Source organism: Callospermophilus lateralis, chromosome 15 (genome assembly GCF_048772815.1).
Source record: "Callospermophilus lateralis isolate mCalLat2 chromosome 15, mCalLat2.hap1, whole genome shotgun sequence".
Taxonomy (NCBI): Eukaryota; Metazoa; Chordata; class Mammalia; order Rodentia; family Sciuridae; genus Callospermophilus; species Callospermophilus lateralis.
The window spans coordinates 44,785,180-44,810,648 of NC_135319.1; the positions used below are offsets into that span (position 1 = coordinate 44,785,180).

The 25,469-nt window shown below is 40.7% G+C and overlaps 1 protein-coding gene across 2 annotated transcripts; it reads right to left on the reverse strand.

Moving 5' to 3' along the window:
- Nucleotides 1-725: 725 nt before the first annotated feature.
- On the reverse strand, nt 726-23,750 carry Pla2g12b (phospholipase A2 group XIIB). 2 transcript variants are annotated; one of them, XM_076835124.1, is made up of 4 exons: nt 23,540-23,750; nt 8,489-8,577; nt 4,384-4,549; nt 726-870 (listed from the first exon to the last, which is right to left on the reverse strand). In XM_076835124.1, the coding sequence occupies exons 1-4, from the start codon at nt 23,748-23,750 to the stop codon at nt 752-754; spliced, it is 585 nt and encodes a 194-aa protein (XP_076691239.1). In that variant the 3' UTR covers nt 726-751. The 2 variants fall into 2 exon arrangements, with proteins under 2 accessions (XP_076691239.1, XP_076691240.1); XM_076835125.1 differs by having other exon boundaries at nt 726-873.
- Between the last annotated feature and the right edge of the window lie 1,719 nt (nt 23,751-25,469).

Below are 25,469 nucleotides of genomic sequence, written 5' to 3' on the forward strand. Positions count from 1 at the left end.
TTTAATCCAGTCACAGCTGGGAGCTAGCTCACTCTCGCAGGTCGCAGGGACTTCCTCCAGCTCTATCAAGTGCAACTGAGAACTTAGCATGACTCTCACCGCACTTAATACCCGGGGATACCAACAGGGGCGACCACTGGAGGAAGAACTGGCAGCTCAGAGCCCTGATTCCAGCTGGCCTTCAGCAGGTAAGCCTCTGACCCCGTCCCCTGTTTTTCTCTCTTCGGCTCCAGTGGAGATCATGGTTGTCATTGGGGAACTTACCGGTATGGGTTCTGTTCTCTTCTAAGTGAAATGGAAAGATAAGTGATAATGGAATTCATTCATCTCTTCAAGTTTTCTAAAAAGTACACTTTATTAAACGTGAGGTGCTGGCTGGCAACTGAAGCATGGGCCAGAGGAAAGTCATTGCTTTGCAACTGGTTGGACTCCCCCAAACTTCACTTAGGAATGTGATGATCAGGTCCAGGGATAGGAGGCTTTGCTTGTAGTTTCATTTTTAAGCTAAGAACTGAATTCCCAGGCACCCGTGCCTTGGCTGGGAGATCAGAGTTCAAGTGAAGAACAGTTTTCAGTCTCTCCACATCTCTTTCTCAATTTTCCTCGAGTGATTCAACTTGCTGTTTTCCTTTCTCCCGCTTTATGGTATCCAAACTGGTGGAAGAAAGGCTGACACACATCTACCACGTCAGCATCTCTGAGACTTGACAGCTGTGGGGTCACTCAAAACCAGGGAGGGATCAGCTCATGCTCATAATTCTTCTTTCTCCTCTTCTGCGCAGATGCAAGCTGCCCGTTGGCTATTCATAAAGGGCCGGCAGCCCAAGGTCCATACAGTATTGAATACGGTGTCAGCCAGAGAATCACAGGCTACTTGAAAAAGATGAAGAGAAATATAAAGGTGAACACGGAGTACTATCCCTAATGGAATCATTGTGAGGGGACAGTGTATTTTCAAAGATGACATAATACCCTCTGGGCCTCATGTCAAAGTGGGGGCTGTCATCTGAATACAGAATTAAAAGGAAAAGCATGCATTTAAGAGAGACTTGTTTTAGAAAAACAACCATCCATTCCAATAAAGCAGAAAACACTTTGAGATGTTAGTAATCAGAATCTCCAGTGCCACTACGTTCACTGTTTCCCAAGATACTCCCTCAGATGACACTACCACTGTTTCCTGTAGCTTTCCCTGTTCAAGTAAGTTCGATCATTCTCCTATTGAAAAACACTTGAGTGCATGACATGTCTGTCAGCCACTCTCTTAGGGGCCAGGGATACACAGACAAAAGGCATCATCCCCAACTCAAGGACCTCACCAAGATGTAGACAGGATGGGCAGGTCCACAGAGAGTTCCACTACACCATGATGAAAGTAACCCCAAGGCGGTGTGGGAGCCCACAGCAATGGTCTCTAATCTTTTGGGGGCAAGGGTTATGAGGGAAGGCATCTCAGAGCAAGTTTCAGCTTTAAGAATGATCAGGAAAATGAAGTCCTGATGCATGCTTCAACTTGCATGGATCTTGATTGTGGAATTTACTACAATTGTATAGCAATGATGACAGAGTGGCACTGACATGGATCAATGGAATAGAATTAAAAGTCTAGAAATAAGTCCTTACATTTATTATCATTTGATTTTTGTCAGAGTGCAAAGACCAATTTAATGTGGGAAAGAACAGTCTTTTCAACAAATGATGCTTTAACAACTGAATGTCCACATAGAAAAAAATGAAGCCAGACCTTTTCTCATGCCATACACAAATATTAACTCAAACTGGATCATAGACCACAGCTAAAACAATGAATCTCTAAGAAAACACCAGTAAATCTTCTGGACATTGGGTAGGCACCCTTATTACTACACAGGACACCAAAGTACAAGTGGCTAAAGAAAAATAAATAAGTTAAATAAGTTGAACTTATTCAAAATTTAAAACTTCTGTGCTGCAAATAATACCATCAAGAAAATGAGAAAAAAAAATAGGAGAAAATATTTGCAGATCGTATCTGTTGAAGAAGAACTTGGAGAACTTTTATAACTCAATAATACAAAGATTAATAACCCAATTTAAAAGAGTCAAAGGATCTGAATAGACAGTTTTCCTAAACATATAAGCAGTGGTCAGTAAGCACAGAAAAAGATGCTTGACATCATTAATTGCCACCGAGATGCAAATCAAAACCACAGTGAGGGGCTGGGGTTATGGTTCAGTGGTAGAGCGCTCGCCTAGCATGTGCGAGGCCCTGGGTTCGATCATCAACACCACATAAAAAATAAATAAATAAACAAAATAAAGGTATTGTGTCTAACCAAAAAAACAAATATTAAAAAAAACGGGGCTTGGGTTGTGGCTCAGTGGTAGAGCACTTGCCTCGCACGTGTGAGACCCTGGGTTTGATCCTCAGCACCACATAAAAATAAATAAACAAAATAAAGATATTGTGTCCATGTAAAACTTAAAAAAATATTTTAAAAAACCTACAATGAGATACTACTTTACAAGCACTAGGGTCTATAGTTAAAAAAAAAAAAAAAAAACAGATAATAACAAATGTTGGTGAAGATGCAAACATTTATACATTGCTGGTGAGAGTATAAAATGGTGCAGTTATTTGGTAAAACAGTTGGCAATTCTTCAAATAATTAAACATAGAATTACTATATTACCCAGCAATTTCTCTCCTAGTTATATTCCCAAGAGAAATGAAAACATAGTTCCCCACAAAAGCTTGTACATCAATGTTCATAGCAGCAGTAGTTTAGCCAAAAGATGGAAATAACCCAAAGATCATTTGATGGGTACATGGATTTTTTTTAAAATGTTAAAGCCATACAATAAAATATTACTCAGCAATTAAAAAAGAAATACTGATACTTTCTACAACATGGATAAACCTTGCCAAATGAAAGAAGTCAGACATGAAAGACTGCATATTGCCTTCTTCCACTTATATGAAATGTCAGAATACACAAACCTATAGAGTAGATTCTTGGTTGCCCTGAGCTGAGCAGGCAGTTTGGGGAGAGATCACTAATAGCTATGAAGTGCCTTTTTGGGGTGATGAATATGTTCTGAAACTTGCTGTAGGGCTGATTGCATAATTCTGTGAAAATACTGACAAGCATTTAAGTGAGGGAGTTGTATATGAATTATAGCTTAAAAAAGCTGTTTCAACACCACCAACAAATAGATAGTCAGGGTGTTCCAAGCAGAGGGGCAGAAAGGTTAGGGTCATCAACTCAAGTGGTTTGCAGTGGCAGCTATCAGGAGAGAAATCCTGAATATCCAAAGTATTGGTGGAGGAGGTGAGCCAGGGCTGAACAGAAAAGTGCCACCCATCAAGAGAAGACTATTGAAAGACTTTAACAGGAGAGGCAGGGTAGGGGCATGTTGAGATGATCAGATTCACATGCTATAAAAATATTGCTGATCCCAGTGGATAGAACAGACTGGGTGGGACATAGAGACTGGGTTAATCTGCAGCAACCAGGCAAGTGGGATATCAAGGAGATATTTTTAGGAGAAAAAAATCAATAGGACATGGCTTGGAGGAGTCACTTGACCCGACCTGAGATTAACAGCAGGTTCTTTTTCACCCTTTGTAAATGCAGGCTAGAGTGACTGTCCCTTTTACAGGGCCCAATTAATTATTCACGGTTTCAGGTCCTTGCACTTTCAATCTAGGACTATACTCCAGACATCGATCCAAGAGTCTTTCTCCTGCTGGCATGCTCTGTGGTATGAGGCCAGCTTTATAAGCCTGCATTTCAAACTTTACCATCTAAAACTATAAAATAATAATACCTGGATATAATGTCTTGGCTTCAGAAGCTGAGAGATTAAAACTAGGGAAATAAAATCACAGAGTCATTGCTGGAAACGAAGTAGCTAAGTAGTATTTAAAAATAATGATTCTAAAATACGTAGAAGCCTTTACCCCTAAAAAAAAAGTTTTCAAAAAATTCCTACCCTGTCAGCAAAATACATATGTATATAAAAGGGCTTAAAGCAAATCGAGTGGTCCTGTTAAGTAGCAATACTCTTTATATGGAAAATTATTTAGCAGTGGAATGGATAGCCCAGTCCAGTTGAACAACTCCTCCTCCTGTCTTCAAGGGCAGACTTTTATTTCTCTGGGAAGGCTTTGGTGTGGTCCTGCCACCAGGAGCAGTGCCAGCAGCCCCTGGGCAGGACAGCAAAGGACTTTCGTGAACAACTGCCCAGAATCTTCCCTCACCCTTCCTGCGTGGTCCTGTATTCCAGAGAGTAAGCTCCATGAGCCCTGGCAATCTCTTTGAGTAAAGGGGGCCCTGGCCACCTCTCTGTGTGAAACAAGATCAAAACCCCGTCACCAGTGAATGTCCTTAAGACACCTACCTTCCACGTTGGAGACAAAGCCCAGGCTCCGCTTAAGGTCAGAGCAGATCGAGTGCAGGCACCATCGGAATTTTGCATCGCAACGATATTTGTTGGCACCGCATGTGTCATAGCAGACGTCCAGCTGGTTGCAGCACTTGGTCATGGCTGGAATGCCCAAGTCCATCTATAAAAGGGAAGAAGAAAAAGAGAAGGACAAAAGTGCCACGTTTAGACCAAAGACCTTAGAAAACCTCACCCAGCTTGGGACTGATCCAGTTCTCGAATGCTGTTACATATTCAGATGGATTCAGAAACACCAACGGCCGGGTAGGACAGGCTAAGGGGCCCGGGCTGCTAGGTTTGGATTATTATTTGTTTATTCGTTTAACAAACAATGCTGGGCCCATTTTTTTTTATCTTTTTCTCTTGAGATGTCAGTAATTTTCAAGCTTGCAGGCAGCTACAGTGACGAAAATAGAAGCCAGAAGGAAAGTCAAGAGCACAGAGTCACTGGACCTCCAAATTCCATGAACACTTAACATTTCCATCTAAGATTGTGCTTGAGAAAAGGAGTCCCAGACTAAGAAAGTATTAAAAAATTTCTCCATCAGCCAATGAAATGCCACATCATGTACAACCACAAGAATGGGCTCCTAATAAGTTATACTCCATGTATGTATAATATGTCAAAATATGCTCTAGAGTCATGTATATCTAAAAGGAACAAATAAAAAAAATAAGGAACTTTGTGAATCAGGAAAAAAAAAAAGAGCTCATCAGCATTTCTCAGGGACCCATCCTATACAACAAAGTGGACTGTGGTCAAACAATAACATTACGTAAACACACACACACACACACACACACACACACACACACACACAGTGTTCCATAAACAACTCTGAATGTTGTGGCCTAAACTGAGTAACAAAGGTCATTGAATGCCACTCTTAGAGTTATGAAAAAGGAATTTATTTTTAGATGGTTTCAGAAGAAGATAGAAAGGATTTTTAGAGACAAGGACTGACTTAGGATACAGAAGATAGATAAATGAGCAGATCATATGAGAGCAAATCAATTCAGGTCTCAAACATCTTAGCAGGCAATAACGTGCGTGTAGATGGGTGCATGTATACTTAAAAACCTTTTTCAGACTGGTGGGGTAGCTCAGTACTAGAGCACTTGCCTACTATGTGTTAGGCCCTGGGTATGATCCTCAGCACCACAAAATAAAACAAAACAAAACTTTTTTCTTTTTTTTTTTTTTTTAATTTAGGAAGAAGGTCAAGTTGATGGATAGCCTGGATTTCCAAAGTAACTAGTTAGATTTGATAAGGAATCTTGAGCAAGGAGGAGACATGATTTAAAAAGTGACCTAAGAAGAGCAATCACTCTGTGGTGTATAAAGGATTGGGAAAAGTGTATCTTGATGTAAGTGGAGCATCTTAGAATCTTTTGCAGTTTTTCCAATAAATTAGACTTGGACTTGGATGGGAGCTGAGTAAATCTGGCTCCAGGGTATGGGTGAGGAGTGAATATCCAGTGACTACAGATCCTTTCCTCTAAATTATATTTAAATGTTAAATTAAGGAGCTGGGGATATAGCTCAGTTAGTAGAGTGCTTGCCTTTTACGCACAAGGCTCTGGGTTTGATCCCCAGCACCAAAAAACAAAACAAAACAAAAATTTTTTAAAAATTAATAATATTTTTAGTTGTAGATGGATATGATACCTTTATTTTATTTATTTATTTATTTATATGTGGTGCTAAGAATTTAGCCCAGTGCCTCACACCTGCCAAGCACGTGCTTTATCACTGAGCTACAACCTCAGCCCAAATGTTCTCTTATTTGAATTTTTATTCCATTTTCTATATCTAATGCAGCACAAGGACTTTAGCCATTAAAAATGCCCTTTTAAGCTGAAAAACGTTATAACATTAAGAGTTAATCTAGCACATTAGATGAGGCAAAGATCTGGGTGCTACAATTCTGGATAAATTCCCATTATCTGATACCTAAGGTAAAGGATTTTGATGTCCCTCTCCCCGCCCCCCCAACTAAAAATACATAAGATAGAGGCAGCTGTGCATTATATGACTATAGTAACCATCATATAATTTGATTTAATTGGAGTTCTTGAACTAGTTTTAAATAATAGAGTGCATACCACTTGTTATTTTTTTCCACTTTCAAATTTGTGCATTATAGTTGTATATGATGATGGGGTTTGTTGTTACACATTCATACATGCACGCAATGTAACAGTACCACTTTGGCCAATATCACTCCCCAGCCCTTCCCACTCCCTGGTCCCTTTCCTCTACTAATCTCCCTTAGATTTTCATGAGATTCCCACCCCACACCTTTCTTTCCCTATACTCTCTAGTTTCCACATATGAGAGAAAACATATGACCCTTGACCTTCAGATTTGGCTTATTTTGCTTTATATAATGGTCTCTAATTTCACACATCTTCCTTTTAATTTTATTTTTCTTTACATCTGAATAAAACTCTTTATCCATTCATCGGTTGACAGACACATAGGCTGGTTTCACAGTTTGGTTTTCTGAATTGTGCTGCTATAAACATAGGTATGCATGTATCAAATATGGAGACTAATTCATTAGGATAAATACCAAGGAGTTATACTGCTTGTTTTTTTAGTCCTTAGTTTTATAAATAACCATGACTAATTTTCTACCTATTAAATTGATAGCCAGAAATGCATGGTTTCTGTAATATAAATATGTATTTGAAAGAATTTTCTAAGAAAATTTCTACCTATTAAATTGATAGCCAGAAATGCATTCTGTAATATAAATATGTATTTGAAAGAATTTTCAAAGAAAATTTCTAAGAACATTGGTGTTCATAACTTTCTAATGGTTGTTGACAAGACTGGGCACCCAGGTTGTGCAGGACAGAAGGGATGGATATCTAAGGGGACACCTTCCCCAAGACATATGGATTTATATGTTTATTAAGAAAATGTAGTCAATGGCAGTCAAAATTCTTTTTCTAACAAAATCAGTATATCAAGATGTGCTTCTGACATATAGATGAAAATCATCTCGAAGAAAGGGGATTCTTTTATAATTTGTATGAAATGTCACACAGGTGAGCAGCATTTTAATTAGAAGAATAAACATTATGCTGCTTAGAAAATTATTGCAAAGGAGCTGGATGTGGTGGTGCACACCTGTAATCCCAGCAGCTCTGGAATCTGAGGCAGGAGGATCACGAGTTCAAAGCCAGCCTCAGCAACTTAGTGAGGCTCTAAGTAACTCGGTGAAACCCTATCTCTACAAAAAAAGATCTGGGGATGTGGCTTAGTGGTTAAGTGTCCCTGAGTTCAATCCCCAGTACAAAAAAAAAAAAAAAAAAAAAAGAAAAAAAGAAAGAAAGAAAATTATTGCAAAATAAAATCTTTAAGTCAGTAGTAAAATAAAGTGTGGCCTTAATAAGACACAATGCAAACTCAGTTTATTAGGAAATCCCTCTAGCTACATTTTACATGAACTTCCTTTTCTATAGTGAAGAAGGTAGAAGTGCTCCTAAGAAGTCTTAAAGGAAACGTGGAGGGGGGCCAGCGGTTAACAGTTTGTGAAAGTATCAGTGGTGTGCTAATAAACATTTAGCAAGCAGCTGGGGGTACGACTGCACATTTCTTTGATGTCAATACTCCAAACATAGCTGAGTTGACACTATCAATGTGAAATTAGTGGCTTGCAAAAGTCAGACTGATGTAATTAAAATAACCAGCTCTCAGTAGCAGTACCAGCACATCGCTGAAATGGCTCATTAATTTAATTTAAATAAGTCAAACTTGTCAGATCTATTTTAAATGATGTTTTGATACCCCAAGTGTGGGATGATGTTTGCAGTGGTGATTTCAAAGTACTAATCCACTATCAGAGGCTTACCTGAGGGACAGTTACCTCTGAGATAAGGAAATCAGATATCTTCTTTGAGAATTTTCTCCCTTCCCCCAGATCTAATTAAAAATACCTAATTATGTTGCTCAGTGAGACTTCATAAATGGTCACTTCCATGAGCGATAACTCTTGAATTACTCTTAGTTAAACCCAATCCACCAAGATGTAATGTGGTCAGTACATACACTTTCTGGTACCTTGAGACCCAGGAAATAGGAGCTGCAGCCGTTGGGCTCCTGGGGTTTGTAGCCAGGTCTGGGCATTGGTGCCTTTCCTAGCAGGGGCAAGAGAGGAAAGAAGCAGGAAGAAATATTTAGAAATCAAACATTTGGGAACATTCTATAGGTAAAGGTTTTCTAAAAGCATATTCTGTTTTTCCTTTAAAAGTCATCATTCCTTACCAGATATTCATATTAAATAGGTGGTGACAAGGATGATGTCATAAAAGAATAACCTTCAGAAAAATTCTCTGCTAATCCCAAGGAATTTTATGAGCACTTATTTAATAACAATTTTTAGTTCTAAAATGACGTTGAAAGGCTTATGGCAAAAGCAAGCTAACTTCATGGTTTTAAATTCCTCTGGCTGCTGTACAACCACAGGCCTTTATGAGTGGAACACCAACTGGTCACATACATGCTCACGGAATCGGAATTTTAACAGTATTGCAAAAGCATTTAAGACTGACTTGATGGGCTGGAGTTGTAGCTCAGTGGTAGAGCACTCACCTAGCATGTGTGAGGCCCTGGGTTCAATTCTCTCAGCACCATATAAAAAATAAGTAAAATAAAGGTATTGTGTCCAACTACAACTAAAAAATAAGTATTGAAAACAAAAAGACTGACTTGAGGCCAGGAGCAGTGGCACGTGCCTGTAATCCCAGAGGCTCGGGAGCTGGGGCAGGAGGTTCGTGAGTTCAAAGCCAGCCACAGCAGCTTAGAGAGGCCCTGAGCAACTCAGTGAGACCCTGTCTCTAAGTAAAATATAAAAATGGGCTGGGTATGTGGCTCAGTGGTTAAGTTCAATCGTCAGTACCAAAAAAAAAGACTGAGTTGAAGGACGTTTAGTAAGATTCCATAAAAATAGACCAAATGTTATTAATCAAAAAGCAAAGAAAACACCCAGTACAATATTTTAGGCATTTGAATCATTGAACAAAGCAGAAACAGTCTTTTTTTTTATTTTTATTTTTTTTTTTAGTTGTAGTTGGACACAATGCCTTCATTTTTTAATTTATTTTTATGTGGTACTGAGGATAGAACCCCGTACCTCGCACATGCTCAGCAAACGCTCTACCGCTGAGCCACAACCCCAGCCCCCAGAAGTCTTAAAGTTCTGACTTTCTTGGCTTCTCCTACATGGCTTTTGAGTTGTTCTGTGATCTTGTAAATGTGCAGAGAGAAGCTTTGTCACATGTGTCAGTGGTGATCATAACAGGTAAAAATAACTTTGACCTGAGGTGACCTCAGGACAATCATCTGCAATGAGCATTTTAACCCATTATCCCATAAGGAAAATGAAGATTAAAAAGTTGCATACTTATCTAAGATCATATAGTAAGTACAAGAAATAGGTATAAATTCAGATTTCCTGTTTGTCTCCAAAGGTTGTATTCGCTACATCTCTGCCTCTTTAGGGGGGTAGGGAGTTACCAGGGATTGAGCTCTGGGGCACTCAACCACTGAGCCACATCCCCGCCCTATTTTATATTTTATTAGAGAAAGGGTCTCACTGAGTTGCTTTGGGTCTTGCTCAGTTGCTGAGGCTGGCTTTGAACTTGAGATCCTCCTGTCTCAGCCTCCTGAGCAGCTGGGATTACAGGCCACTGCACCTGGTCATGTCTCTGACTCTTTTTAGGAGACGCAAGACTAAGCCCAAGACTGAGCAAACACCATAAGAATGAATTCTCAGAGTGAGGCACATGACAGGTAGGTTGGTTTTCTTTAATATTCTTCCACCAGGTATTTTATTTTAAATTATTCATAAACATATTTATGAAATGTTTCAAAACTGAATAAAAAATCAGAGAAATAAACACTTATTTGCTCAGCATTATAAACATAATACACATTCACATTTGCCAAACTTATTTAAATTACAGCATGGGTGCAGGTTTGGGTACAGTTGAAGCCCCTTTGCACCAATCTTCCTATTTTAATTTTTAAATAATAAGTCTGTGCTTTTAAATTGTTCCCTCCTTAATAGTCCTCAAAATTGTCAGGATTATTCTTGGACCTTCACTCTTGCATATGAAGTTTAAGAGTCAACTTAATAATTATATAAGAAATATTGTCAAGATTTTGATTAAAAATCCATTGAACTTATAGATTAATTTGGAGACAATGGACTTTTCAGGATATTCAGTCTTCTAAACATGAGCATAGTACTGCCCTCTATTTACTTAATTCTTCCTTTAGTCCTTCAATAGAGTATTATGAATTTCTCCATATATCTATTTTATCTCTTATATACCTGTATTATTTAGAGCCTCACATAAGATAGAACATCTCATCCACGGGCTGGGGCTGGAGCTCAGTGATAGATCACTTGCCTAACACGTGCGAGGCCCTGGGTTCAATCCTCAGCACCACATAAGAATCAATAAATAAAGTTAAGGTATTGTGTCTGACTACAACTAAAAAATAAATATTAAAAAAATATGTCATCCAGGAGTAAGGCTAATCAGGCTAGTATGGGAAATCTGTACTTTTCTGAAATTCAGGCTGCTTCTAGATTTCTGGTCTACCAGTCTTAGTGTGTGTTGTCCTGGCTCTCCTGTCCAAGATGGCACCTCACTGCCCGCTCCATGTCCATATGACCAGCAACAGGGTAGAAGGAGTTAGAAGGGTCTTTAACAAACACATTTTTGAACATTACACACGTCACTTCCTCCTACTTCCCTTTGGCTAGACCTTAATCAAATGGCAACTCCTAGTTGGAAAGGTGGGCTAAGAAATGAAGTCTTCATTCAATGTAAACAGCCAGGAACCTAGCAGAACACTGAGAGGAGGATCTTATTACTACAGAAAAGGGAAGAATGGATATTAGGGGACAATAAGCAGTTCCTGCTACAGTATGCTTGGGTATTTGATGCCATGGTACAACATGTGGTCCAAGATGTCCAAGATTGTGGTCCAAGTTGTCCCCAATGAGCCCCATGTTTTGGGGGTCATACCCTGTGTATTGTCACAGGATTGATTTGTGTGACTAAGAGAATGTGGCAGAGTTGGAGGTATGTTGCTTCTAAGATAAGATTACAAAAAACTGTGGCCTCTTTCTTAGGCTCGCTCTCCCCCTGCCCCCCATCATCATCCACTCTGAGGGACAAGTCGTGGACAGCCATGTGGAAAGGCCATTTGGCAGAGAACGCAAGCATCCTGCCCAATAGCCATATGAATTTCCAAGGAGATCCTACAGCCCCAGTCAAATCTTGAGAGATGGCAGGCTCTCTGGCATCATAACTACTACCTTAGGAGAAACTCGGAGCCACAGCTACCCAGCAAAGCCCCCAGAATGCTTGACCCTCAGAAATTGTGATATCATATTTGCTATTTTAAGCTGCTAGGTTGTGGGGTAAATTGTTACTCAATAATATATGACTATTACTATGGTCATTATGATTTGGACTTTTTCATTACATTTTTTTCTATGATTGCTTTATTGAAATATAATTCACATATCATGCATTTACTCATTTAATGTGTATAATTCAATGGTTTTAGAACATTCAGAGTGTGCAAGCATCACCACGATCTATTAGAACATTTTTATCATCTCAAAAGAGAAACACAGGGGCTGGGGCTGTAGCTCAGTGGTAGAGTGCCTGCCTCGCACATGTGAGGCACTGGGTTCGATCCTCAGCACCATATAAAAATATATTTTAAAAAAGAAGAAAAGAAACCCAGTATTCATTAGCAATCCTTTTTCATCTCTCCCTGCTGTAATAAACTTTCTCCCTCAATAAATGATCTGGTCATCTCACATAAACTACATCATACAGAATATGGCCTTTTGTTTCTAGATTCTTTCCCTTAGCATAATGTTTTCAGGGTTCATCCACATGACAGTTTCAGTACCTCATTTCTTTTTATTGCCAAAAATTATTCCATTATATAGATAGACCACATTGTTTATTCATTCTTCAGTTAATGGACATTCAGGTTGTTTTCACTTTGGGTTATTATGAATAATACTGCTACAAATATTTAGATACAGGTTTTAGTGTGGACATCAACTTCTTTTCTCCATAGGTGTGAGACTGCTGGATCATAAGGTCACTGTTTAACATTCTGAGTTACTAACAGACTGTTTTCCACAGTGGCTACATTTTTACATTCCCAGAAGCCATGTGTGTGGGTTTCAGTTTCTCTACATTCTAACACTTGTTATTACCTATCTTTTTGATAATGGCCACCCTAGTGGGTATGAAGTGGTGTTTCATGGTAATTATTATTTGCTTCTCCCCAATGATTAATTATATTGAGCATCTTTTCATATTCTTATTGGCCATTAGCATATCTTCTTTGGAAAAATGTTTATTCAAATCTTCTATCCAACCTATAATTGTGTTATTTTTCTTTTAACTATTGAGTTATCAGAATTCTTTATATACATTGTGAACAAGAGCTTTTCAGATATATGATTTGCAAATATTTTCTCCCATTCTGTGTGGTATCTTTTTTTGTTTTCTACTTTCTTGATGAAATCTATTTATTATTGAGATGAAATCATGTAACATAAAATTTTTTTTGGGGGGGGGGTACCAGGGATTGAACTCAGGGGCACTAAACCACTGAGCCACATCCCCATCCCAATTTTGTGTTTTATTTAGAGACAGAGTCTCACTGAGCTGTTTAGCACCTTTCGATTGCTGAGGCTGGCTTTGAACTCACGATCCTCCTGTCTCAGCCTCCTGAGCCACTGGGATTACAGGCGTGCACCACAGCACCCGGCAAAAATACATTTTAAAGTATACAATTCAATACATTCACAGTGTTGTAGAACCATTGCCTGTAATCCCAAACATTTCCATCACTCCCAAAGGAGACCTTGTAGCCATGAAGCAGTCATTCCCTTTCTCAGTCAATTTGGGGTGCTATAATAAAAATACCATAATAAATAAAAGTTTAGACTGGATGGCCTAAACAACAGAAATTTATTCCTCAAAATTCTGGAGGCTGGGGTTGGATCAAGGAGGCCAATTTTGAGGGAGTCTGGGAAGTTGGAGACTGTCCCCTGAGGGATTGAAAGAACCCTTCCTCCACCCTTTATAAGAACCTGCCTTGGGAATGGGGTTGTGGCTCAGTGGTAGAGCGCTCACCTGGCATGCACGGCACCGGGTTCAATCCTCAGCACCACATAAATGTAAAATAAAGATATTGTGTCCACCTAAAACTTAAGAATAAATATTTTTGGGGGAAAAAAAAAAAAAAGCCTGCCCCGGCTCCTAGGAATTGCCTCTCCCTACAGGGAGCTACAAGGTTGTTAATTAATGTGTCCTGGGCTGCTCCATCCTGTCCTTCCCCCTTCAGCCCACTTGTCCCACTTTCTGGCCACCCCACTGAGCCATCAAGCATTGCCTGAGCCTAGTCTTGTAGGCAGGAAGGAGAGAGAGAGGGGAAGAGAGCAGGAGAACAAAGGAAGCCTGGGACTTCTCCCTGGAGAAGTCTTTGTTACCCCTTTTTAAAATAAACCCTGTTTTATATGCTTAAAAAAAAAAATCTGGAGGCTGGGAATTTCAAGATCAGGTGCCAGCAGACTCCACCAACCCCTGGAAACCACTAATCTGCTTTCTGTCTCTGTGGATTTTTTTTTTTTTTTTTTTTGGTACCAGGGATTGAAGGAGAAGGTCGGGGTGGGGTTACCACTGAGTCACATTCCCCAAACCCCTTTTTTAAAAAAGTATATTTTAGGAACAAGGTCTTGCTGAGTTGCTAAGGGCCTTGCTCAGTTACTGAGGCTGACTTGGAATTTCTGATACTCCTGCCTCAACCTCCCGAGCCACTGAGATGATAGGCATGTGCGCGGCAGATTTATCTATCTTGATATTTCAAATAGATGAAATGGAACATGTATATTCTGTGCCTGCCTTCTTTCACTTAGCATAATGTTTTCAAAGTTCAACTATATTGTAGTATGTATTAGTATGGTTGACTAATATTCCACTTTATGACATTTACCACAGTTTATTAATTCATTAATGGACATTTGGATTGTTTCTACCTATTGGCCATTATGAACAGTGCTGCTATGAAAAACTGTGTAAAAGCTTTGTTTAAATATTAGTTTTCTGGCTGGGTAGTGGCTCAGTGGTAGAGCACTCACCTAGCATGCGTGAGGCACTGGGTTCGATCCTCAGCACCACATAAAAATAAAATAAAGGTATTGTGTCCACCTACAACTAAAAAATGAATATTAAAAAATATCAGTTTTCAATTCTTTGGGTTACATATCTATGGAGCAGAATTCCTGGCTTGTAAAGTCTCTGTTTAACTTTTTGAGGAAACAATAGACTGTTTTCCATAAAAACAATATCATTTTTTATTCTTACCAACAGTGCACAATGATTGCAAGTTTTCTTTCTCTCTCTCTCTCTCTTTTTTTTTTTTCAGTTGTTGATGAACCTTTGTTTTATTTATTTGTTTTTATGTGGTGCTGAGAATTGAACCTAGTACCTCACACATGCTAGGCAAGTGCTCTACCACTGAGCCACAACCCCAGCCCACTGGTTGCAAGTTTCCTACAGCCTCATAATTTCACTATAGTGAACCTAGATGTGGAGTATTTCTCCTTATCCTGCTTGGAACAATCTGAAGACCTGAGTGTCTTTGAATTCTGGAAAATTTGTACCACAGCATAAATATTTTCTTTTCCTCTTTGTATTTAGTTTTTCCTCTTGGGCCTCTCTTTAAGAAAAAAAAAAAAATTTGTTTTAATTAGTTACATATGTCAGTAGAATGCATTTATGCAATTTGAGATATCATACACATATGGAATATAATTCCTCATTTTTCTGAGGGAACATGTTGCAGAATCATATTGGTCATGCAGTCACATATATACAGATAGTAATAATGGCTGTTTCATTCTACTATCTTTCCTGTCCCCACATCCCCTCCACTCCCCTCCCATCACTTCCTTCTACCTAATCTAAGGTAATGATATTCTTCCCTAGTCGCCCTCACGCCTCCACCTCCCCCACCTCCCCCACCTCTCTTTACTACATGAGAATACAACAAGAGGACCACAATTCAATATTGTGAATTGGCATCCACATATTAGAGAAAACATTCGGCCTTTGGTTTTTGTGGGATTGGCTTATTTCGCTTAGCATGATGTTCTCCAACTCCAACCATTTACTGGCAAATACCATAATTTCACTTGTCTTTAAAGCTGAGTAATATTCCATTGAGTATATATACTACATTTTCTTTATCCATTCATCTATTGAGGGACACCTAGGTTGGTTCCATAGTCTAGCTAATGTGAATTGAGCTGCTATAAACATTGGTGTGGCTGTGTCACTATAGTGTGCTGATTTTAAGTCCTTTGGGTATAGACCTCTAGGGCCTCTTATTCAGAATGTTCAATCTTTTTCATCTTAGTCTTAATCTCTTTTTCATAGTCTTCATCTTTTTCGTATGTGCACTTTCATTTCTTCTCTGTGTACTGGCAATCTTCATGAAATGCATTTTCCGTTTGACTAATTTTCTTTAAATTGGCTAATCCTGCTATTTAATTCATCCACTGAGATTTTTCTTTTTAAAACTGTAACTTTCATTTCTTAAGAGTACTATTTGATTCTTTTAAATTTGTGTGTTCATTTTCATTGAATCCAATTAAAATCATAATTTCTATTTCTCTTATTTCTTTAATAACTTCAAATGTTCTTATTATAATATTATCTTCAATTCCTGGGATGCCAAGTCTCATATTTTTAGTGTCTATAGATTCTCTCACATGGGCATAACTTTTTTAATAGGAGCTCATTTTCAGTAGGCTTGGTTTTCTGGGCGAATCGCTGTGTCCTGGGTCAACTAGAGAGTATTCCTCAATGCTTCTGTGGCCCCGAGAGGGCCAAGGTAGATGGGAATCAGTATTTATATTAACTGCTTGGCTGGGCATGGTCACACCAGGACACTTGTACATTCTGTATGAATTCAGACTCCTCACATGTGCACAGACATGCCTGGGGTGGTGACATTTTGTTGGTATTCCTTATTCCACCTGCAGCCCCGGGTAGATGGGAGGCTTCCTTGGAACACTGGGTGGAGCTTTTGAAATCCCTTTTTTGGGGGGGGGTTGGGGGGTACTGGCGATTGAACTCAGGAGCACTCAACCACTGAGCCACATCCACAGCCCTATATATATATATTTTCTTTATTTAGAAACAGGATCTCATTGAGTTGCTTAGCGCCTCGCCTTTGCTGAGGCTGGCTTTGAACTCGCTATCCTCCTGCCTCAGCCTCCCTAGCCACTGGGATTACAGGACTGCGCCACCACGCCCAGCTCTGTAATCCCTTTTAAACAGACTGGGCTATGACTCCCTGCGGGCTGTTGGGTTCCGCTTCCCCATCTCACAGGTGAAGGTTACAGTTGAGCAATGAAGTCCTGTGGTGTCTCCTGTGTTCCCCACTAAAAAAAAAAACCTGAGGGGGACAGTAGCTACGTCTCCTGTTCAACAGCTCAGCTTTAATTCTCTTTGTTTTGGGGACTTGAATATTTCCCTTTACTTCATTCTAGTTTGAGCGTATACTGTTTTTGATGTTTCTTTTCAACCCAGTGTTTCTTGTTATTGGTAATGAACTTAATACTGGAGTCTGCCAGCCCACCAGCCATCCCAGTAGTACTATTAAAATTCTTGAGAAATGTCATTTGCCATTGATAATGCTATTAGCCTGCCATGTGGGGCAGGGGGCACAGGGATTGGGGGAATAGGTAGAGTATATTAAACAATATTTATAATCAAATTACACACATGAAAACAACCACACCATGCCACACAATTAAATGTGATTATTTCTTAGAAGTGAGACTACAGTAATTTTAATTTTTTAAATTTTTCTTCAGATTATTCTTTTACAAATAGTCTACATATACTGTGTTTATAGATACCAGGAAGAAAATTTTTAAGTTTTTTTTTGTTGTTGTTGTTGTTTGTTTTGTTTTGTTTTTAAGACAGGGTTTCACTATTGTTTTTCAGGCTGGCCTCTAACTCCTGGGCTTAAGTGATCCTCCTGCCTCAGCCTCCCAGGTAGCTGGGACTACAGAAGGATCTGCCACACCAGGCAGGAAGAAAAATTTAGACAGACAAATATCTAAATTTGATAATGTGACGTCTTTTTAATAGCTTTGCTAGTAAAGGGTATTGGCAGCAGATTCCTGCAGCTTCCTGGGTTACCCTTGGTCTTTCTGCACCTGAGAACACACAGATAAAACTCTAATATCACAATCTGAAAGATAATGGAATAGCCAGGTGTGGTGGCGCACGCCTGCAATCCCCGCAGCTCAGGAGGCTAAGGCAGGAGGATCGTGAGTTCAAAGCCAGCCTCAGCAACCTCAGCAAAAGCGAGGCACTAAGTACCCCAGTGAGACCCTGTCTCTAAATAAAATACAAAATAGAGCTGGGGATGTGCCTCAGTGGTCAAGTGCCCTGACTTTAAACCCCAGTAACTACCACCCCCCCACAAAAAAAAAAAAGATAATGGAATGAAATTCCTATCTGGCCTACAGGTGGTAAAGATTATTTTTATTATGTTTAATATTTTCTGTTAATATTTAATGTTAACTATAGGAATTCTATTTAAGAGAGAAGCTTGTTAGTGTAAAAACAAAAGAGGATGGTTTGAGTCTAGGCAGAAATAATATACCAGATCCTCAAATTATAGTTTGAGTAGTTTACAGCTTGATGCTTTAAGTCTAAGCATCAATAATGTGCTATATCCACAACCTGCTTTTATTTTCTGGCTCAGACTGTTTACAGGAGCAGCGGGCTGGCAACTTGCAATGCTACTTTTGGGGTTGGCAAGTGATGGCTAAGCCCAGGCCACTGCCTGTTTCATGTAACTTGCCAACTCAAAGTGGTTTTTATATTTTTCAATAGTTGGGGGGTAAAGTCAAGACAAGGATAATATTTTATGACACATGAAAGTTATATGAAATTCAAATGTTAGTGCCCATAAAGGAATTTTATTGGAACACAGCCACATTCATTTCTTATGTATTAGCTATGGCTGCTTTGACTGGAAAAAAACAAAATGCAGACTGCTATTATAATCTTGAAGTGAGGGTGGTTTTGTAATCAAGACCTAGAACTCAGAGGCCATAAAGAAAGAGACTTGATTTGATCTCATAAAATTTAAAACCTTCTGAATAAAGCAAAACACCATAAAGACTTGAAAGACAAATAGAAGGGAGTGTGGGGAGCAGGGTTAGCCATGAAACCCAGGCTCTCTGCCCAGCCACGCATACCGCCTCCTGGGCCAGCCTGGCTCCATCCAGTTTCATTGCTGAAATGAACAGTAAAAACTTGTAGGGGCTTTCTGTCCCAAGTCAAGGGTAAGTGCTTCCTGCCTCCAGAAGCACTTGAACTCAGCCTGACACACTGACAGATCAAAGCAGGTACAATGGACTCTGTTTCCATCACTAAAATGGACTAAGCCACTGCATGAGGTGGGGTGACCCACTTGGCCTGTTTTGCCTGGGGCTGTCCCTGTTTAGTACTGAAAGGCCCCCAGCCCAGGAGCTTCCAACCCCCTCTAACCTCAGCCAACTGGGAGGTTGGTCACCTTAGCACAGGGGCAATATATGTTCTTCCAAGGCTTTGAATCCCCTGGAGAATCTGTTGAAGGCTGTGAATTCATTTCTTTTAAAATATACAAAGTCACACTTCATAAAAATTTAAGATTTCAGCAGATAAAACTGTCTCTAAAAATCAAAACAAAAAGGCTGACTTGCAACAAACTAAAAAACTTCTGGACAGCAAAGGGAACAATTAACAGAACGGAGAGACAGTCTGAAGATTGGGAGAAAATATTTGCAAGCCTTACATCTGATAAGGAGCTAATATCCAAAATAGTAAAAGGAATCCAAGTTGAACTACCATATAATCCAGAAATCCTACAACTGGTATATATCCAAAGGAATTAAAATTACCATGTTCCTTACAGCTTTATTCACAATAGCCAAGACATGAAAGCTAACAAAGTATCCATCAACAGATGACTGGATAAAAAATAAATTGGTGCATATGCATAATAAAATACTCCTCAGCTTTATAAAAGGAAATCCTGTCATTATTCACAACATGTGTGAAGCTGGAGGACATTATACTGAGTGGAATAAGCTAGAAAGACAAACAGTATATGATCTTCCTTGTATGTGACCTAAAAATAAAAATTGATCTCATAGAAACAGAGTAGAAAGGAGGTGACCAGAGGTTGCAGGGGTGGGGTGGAGGGAGGAATGGAGACAAAGGAGATGTTGATAAAAGGGTACAAAGTTCCATTTATGCAGAAGGGATGGTTTAGTGATCTATGGTCCATCATGATGACCACAGCTAATGACGATGTACTGTAGATCTCAAACTTGTGAAAAGAACAGGTTGTTAATATTCTCACCATAAAAAATAAGTTGGTGAGGGGATGAGTATGTTAATCAGCTTGACTGAGTCTTTCCACAAAATACTCATATATCAAAACATCATATTATATTTCATAAGTAGACACTATTTGTCAACCAAAAAAAAAATTTTTAAAGATTGATGTTTAAAGATACTTTAAAGATTTTTTTCCCCCTTAGAACTAAATCTAAGAAAAATTCATCTCAAGGTCCTTTTATTAAAGTGTGACAGTGTGAACAGTATGTACAAGGCACAGAAACTCTGCTCCAACCACCCTTCTCCAGAGACCTCTGTAGGGCAGAGAACATTTAAATTGTCATTGCTTCAAGGCACTCCTCTCAGAAGCTGAGGGGATTCTGTTCAGCCACTGGGACTTGGAGAAGAATCTGAAGGCAGTGAACCTGTTCGCTTCAGTCTTTCTGATGATATTTATAAAATGTTTTGGATACCTACCATACATACCAATAATTCCTTATATACTATCTTTAATTCTCACAATAACCTTGTGAGATAGGTAATATTATTAACATTCTTTTAATACATATGAGGAAACTGAGATTAAAAGAGTTAGGAAAATTGCCCAAAGTAACCAGCAATAGGATTTCCCCCCCAAATTCAAACTCATGAATTATTTATTAGTAGGATTTCTCAAAGTTTGATTCAAGTTCACTGTTAAAAGTGCAGCTCAGTGGTAGACCACATGCCTAGCATGTGTGAGGTGCTGGGTTCTACCCCAAACACAACCCCCCCCAAAAAAAATGGGGCTCCAAGGTCCTACAACAGACCTACTGGATCAGAATATCTCTGGTGTAAGAAAAGAAATATATGTTTTCAAAAATGATTCTCAAGGAGATCTTGTCTACTGGTAATAGATCCCCTTAATACCATCTGTGCCATGTATGCTACTGAATCTCATCATATCTTTTTCAAATTTATTTTTTAGTTGTAGTTGGACACAATACCTTATTTCACTTATTTATTCTTATGTGGTGCTGAGAATTGAACCTAGGGTCTCGCACGTGCAAGGCGAGTGCTCTACCTCTGAGTCACAACCCCAGCCCTCTCATCATATTTACAGCCCAGTCCTTTAAGTACAATTTTTGTGTGTTGACATGGAAATGAATTGCTTTAACTACATGAAGTGTGGAAAGCTATGTGAACAAGCTATAATGGGCTGCCAGAATACAAACCCACCTTGACCTGCTTAAATAGTTTAACCTAGCTGCTGAAATTGTCTGAGAGTGACATCTTGGAATAGTGTGCTCTTTTACCTTGTCCTTTAGTCACTTTGAAAACGAATCTCCTGTTAAAATGCTGATGTCTGAGTCCAACCCACAGAAGTTCTGATTTAATTGGTTTGGTGTCAGGTCGTTTAAAAAAATCTCCCCAGCTGATTCTAATGTGTAGCCTGGTAGAGAACCACTGCTTCACACAGTGATAAGCACCTATCAAAAGTAACGTGTCTTTTTCTGGTACATTATTGCTAAAATGTTCCTTCTGGTGAACTCGGTTATTAAAGCTGTTTTTTTTTTTTTTTTTCCGTGTGGACCCAGGACCTGCAGCATCAGGACCACTTAAGGTGCAAACCCTCAGAAACGCCAACTATCTGGCCACACCCACCAATCAGGAACGTTAGGGGGTGGGGCCAACTGTTTAAATGAGCCTCGGGGCAGGGGGTGTGGGCCGTGTCCAGACAGCCACAAACGTGGGAGCCACGCTTCGCAGAGAGAAGCCTTGTGCACGAGGTATGTCACAAAGCAATCTAAAAAGGAGCTGGGACACCGTGATTGGGTGTTACCTGTTGCTTGACTCACAATCAACTTGAGAAGATGTTCTGTCCTGTTTGGGCACAGTCTCCCGGGTCTCAGCTTCCCGGGGTTCCAAAGGTAACAAGACTTAAACCCCTGTTTTCCTAAGTGGCTTTCGGGCCTCTCCTTGAGCGGGTTCTGTTTTGCACAGAGTGAGCGCAGTTATTTGCCTTCTGTTATCTCTCTGTTGACTGTTCCCATCCCCCACCAGTTGCTGGTGACCTGGGCCGGGGCAGGCTAGAGGCTGCCACCAAAGTTTGATAAAATCTTTTGATACCATTTTGTTAGAAAGAAGAGGGTTTGGTTCTAGATATCCTAAAGGAAAAAAAAAAAAAAAAAAAAAAAGCTTTTATCTATTTGCTAAGCCACAGATATTAGTGAAAACACCTGTGTTGACTCAAATGCCTGGGGTGAATTAACCCTTTCCTGCCTCGTCAGTACAAACTGGGCGGGTGTAATCCAGACACCCGGCTTCTGCATTTTCAGCCCACCTTGGATGAGTCTGTGGCTCAGGGTCCAGGTGGGTCCATGTTCAGACCAGGCTGCTAGCCTGTGAAATTTTCACTGAAATGCAGTGTCCTTTTTAACCCTTGTGTCCCTATATGGTTAAAACTTCTTTACTACAAAACTTTGGGTTCTGAAGCAATGGTTAGCCATTCTCTCTCAGTCACCTTTAAGTGTGTAAGGAAACCTTCTCTCCTGCTAGTGGTGAATCCAAGTACATAGCTGTTTTGTTTCTGGAAAGCCGGGTTTTATCTGTTGAGTGTTTGGAGAGAATATTTCTCAAGCCTGTTTTGTTGCTGGGCTAAATTATTGGCTTGCCATTGTCAACTCGAATCCCATGAGGAAACACTGGATAAATGACACCATCAAACTAATGAGACTGTAAACTCCAAAAGCATTCTCAGGCTGAGAGTACAGCTCAGTGGTAGAGCTGTACTTAGCAAGCGCAAGGCCTGGGTTCAATCACCAGCACCACATTAAAAAACATTTTTCCTCCACTAATGAAATCACACCACCTCACCTGTGTGAGGCCCAGGGCTCTACATTCTGTTTCCCTGGCACTGATTGACTTCTGAGCAGAATCAAAGGAGGACTGGCCCCAGGGGCTCCTCTTGGGGAGCTTGATGTGTACCCTGGCTTTCATTCAACCTGTTTGCAACTGAGGCAAGAAAGGGGTAGCAGCTCCCACTGACCCACGATTCTTCTGGTGCTTGGTTTGAGGAACAGCCCCCAGGTGGGCAGTAGGCCTCCCCAACCCCTGCTACCGTGGCTGACTGGGGCAGCAGGGTAGGGACCTCTACTTTGGGAGAGTTGGCAAATTGATGCCCAGAGGAAGGTGTGAGCTGCAGCAGGGTAAGGCAGAATCTTTTCCAAGCTTTTAGAGCCACAGGATAGGTATCACTTCCTGGCAGAATTCCCTCCCAAGCTGCGGTTTGAGTTTTCATCTCTGAGAACTCCTCAGAGGCCCTTAGCTCGCTCTTCCCACTGCCCCCCCCAACAAGCAGAGCAAGACCGCCCCTGGGAAGGTTTCCCCGATAAAATATACAGGAAGGTCAGGGAAATCTGAGTTCCAGGTAAACCACAGATAATTTCTCCCGAGAAGTAGATCTCAAATATTTCATTGGACCTACTTGACACATTAGTTGTTTATTGAATCTCCGATTTCACTGGCTGCCCACTATTTTTATTTGCTCAGTCTGCAAACACCACCGAAGAGGTGCAGAGTGGGTGACCGACTGCGGCCCGTTGGGGCTGCTGATGGGTCCCCGTGACCGCTTTTACAAGAAGAGAAACCGCCCACTCACCGTAGCGGCACCTGTACTGACAGACTCCGTTCTTCCCTCCCAGCAGCTCCAGAAAGGAATCGAAGTAGCTGTTGACGGATTCGAAGCTGCCCCGGAGGTGCCGGAGGCCCCAGTCAGAGTAGGACTCCTCTGCCTTGGGGCTGGGGTCGCCCTGAGCCAGGCCCCCTCCCAGGCTGAGCCATAAAACCAAGAAGCTGAAGGCTGGCTTCATCCTTAGGTAGAAAGGTAGAGTCCTCTTCTCCAGCCCCAGCCGGTGTCCCAGGAAGTCCAGGCCCTCAGCCCACCGGCCGGATGTGAGGCAGGACAGGAACGGGATTATCGGGCACTCTCAATCTGTGTGCTCCCCAGAGGTGGACTTTAAACACAGCTAGGGAGGCTGGGATGAGATCAGGGCAATTAGAGGGCAAAGGTGAGGCAGTGGGAGGGCCTGTCTGAGGGATGGCCAGGGAGAGAGAACACTTAAAGTGGATGTCACAGCTGGGGACTGGGGAGATGCCTGCAGGAGCCGGAGCAGCCCTTGGGAGCCTGTTCCCGGGCCTGGTGAACCTCTGTGAACCTCGGGGCCAGCCTCTTGACCCAAGAGCGGATTCCAAGGTCCTAGCCACACCTCTAAGCCAGTCACCTGGTCTCTGGGGAGATTCAGGAGGGTGTGTAAAGGGCCCAGGTGGGTTGACAGGGTCACCTTTACCAACAGTCAAGAGTGTGTGGCCCTAGGTGGTGTTCGATAGGACTTGGGATTTGAGGCCTAGCTTCTCTCCTGGCATCTCAGATTCATAAATCTGCTAATTTGGCAAAGGTCCTAGATGAAGCCATGCCCGTGCTGGGGCATTGTGGTCACTATTTGCAGCACATTCTGTTTCTATTCAGCAGTATTAGGTGGTAAGATCCTGACATCTACTTGTGACCAAAGAGTCCTTCTAGAGGGTCTCCCAGGGGTGCCTTTTCTTAAGTTATTTTACAGTCCAGGAGTGTGGGCTGGGGATGTGGGTCAGTGGCAGAGCACTTGGCCTGACATGTGAGGCCCTGGGTTTGATCCCCAGCGCACGCGCACACACACACACACACACACACACACACGCCCAGGAGTATATTAACGAGACTAGGAGAATCTAGGCTTTATGATTGCCAACTGAATCCTAATGTTTTGGCATCATTTTCAGTTTAGAGTTTGCATTTAGCCATGTGAAGAAATAACCATCTATAAGATCACTAGTCTGTGAATTTTTTTTACTTTCTTTTTATTTTCTTTCTCAATATCTGGAAAGCCCCACAGAAAATAATGTGGTGTTGATTTACACATCCATTTGTGCACACAATGTAACAATATAATATCACTCCCCAGCACTTCTTCCCTCCCTCCCCGCAGCCCATTTCTTGGTCCCTTTTCTCTACTGATCTCTGCCCCTCCCCCTCTTTTTTAATTTCCAGGAGATCCATCCCCGCCTTCCTTTTTCTTTTCCTCTCTAGCTTCCCCTATGAGAGAAAACATAACAACCCTTAGCCTTCTGAGTTTGTTTATTTTGCTTAACATGATGGTCTCTAGTTCAATCCATTTCCCTGCAAATGACATAATTACATTCTTTTTTTATGGCTGAATAAAATTCCATGGTGTATCAATTTTCTTTATCCATTACATGCGTTGATGGCCACCTACACTGGTTCCACAGTTTGCCTATTTCGAATTGTGCTGCTACAAATATGTGTGTGCATGTATCACTGTAGGTGATGGTTTTAATTCTTCAGGATAAATGCCAAGGAGTGATACAGCTGGTTCATAAGATGGCTCCATGCATAGTCTTTGAGGAGTCTCTATACTGGTTTTCATAGTGGTTGTACTAATTTACATTCCTATCAACAGTGAAAAAGTGTTCCTTTTTCTCCACATCCTCTCCAGCATTTATTATTCATCTTCTTGATGATTGCCATTCTG

Bases quoted from the DNA above. Each gene is read 5' to 3' on its own strand.
- Pla2g12b (XM_076835125.1), bottom strand. From the start codon at position 23,750: ATGAAGCCAGCCTTCAGCTTCTTGGTTTTATGGCTCAGCCTGGGAGGG. The intron at 4,550-8,488 runs GTATGTACTGAC...TCCCTTTTATAG, and splicing joins GTCTCAAGGTACCAGAAAGT to ATGGACTTGGGCATTCCAGC. The intron at 874-4,383 runs GTAGGTGTCTTA...ATCTTTTTCAAG, and splicing joins CTTTGTCTCCAACGTGGAAG to TAGCCTGTGATTCTCTGGCT.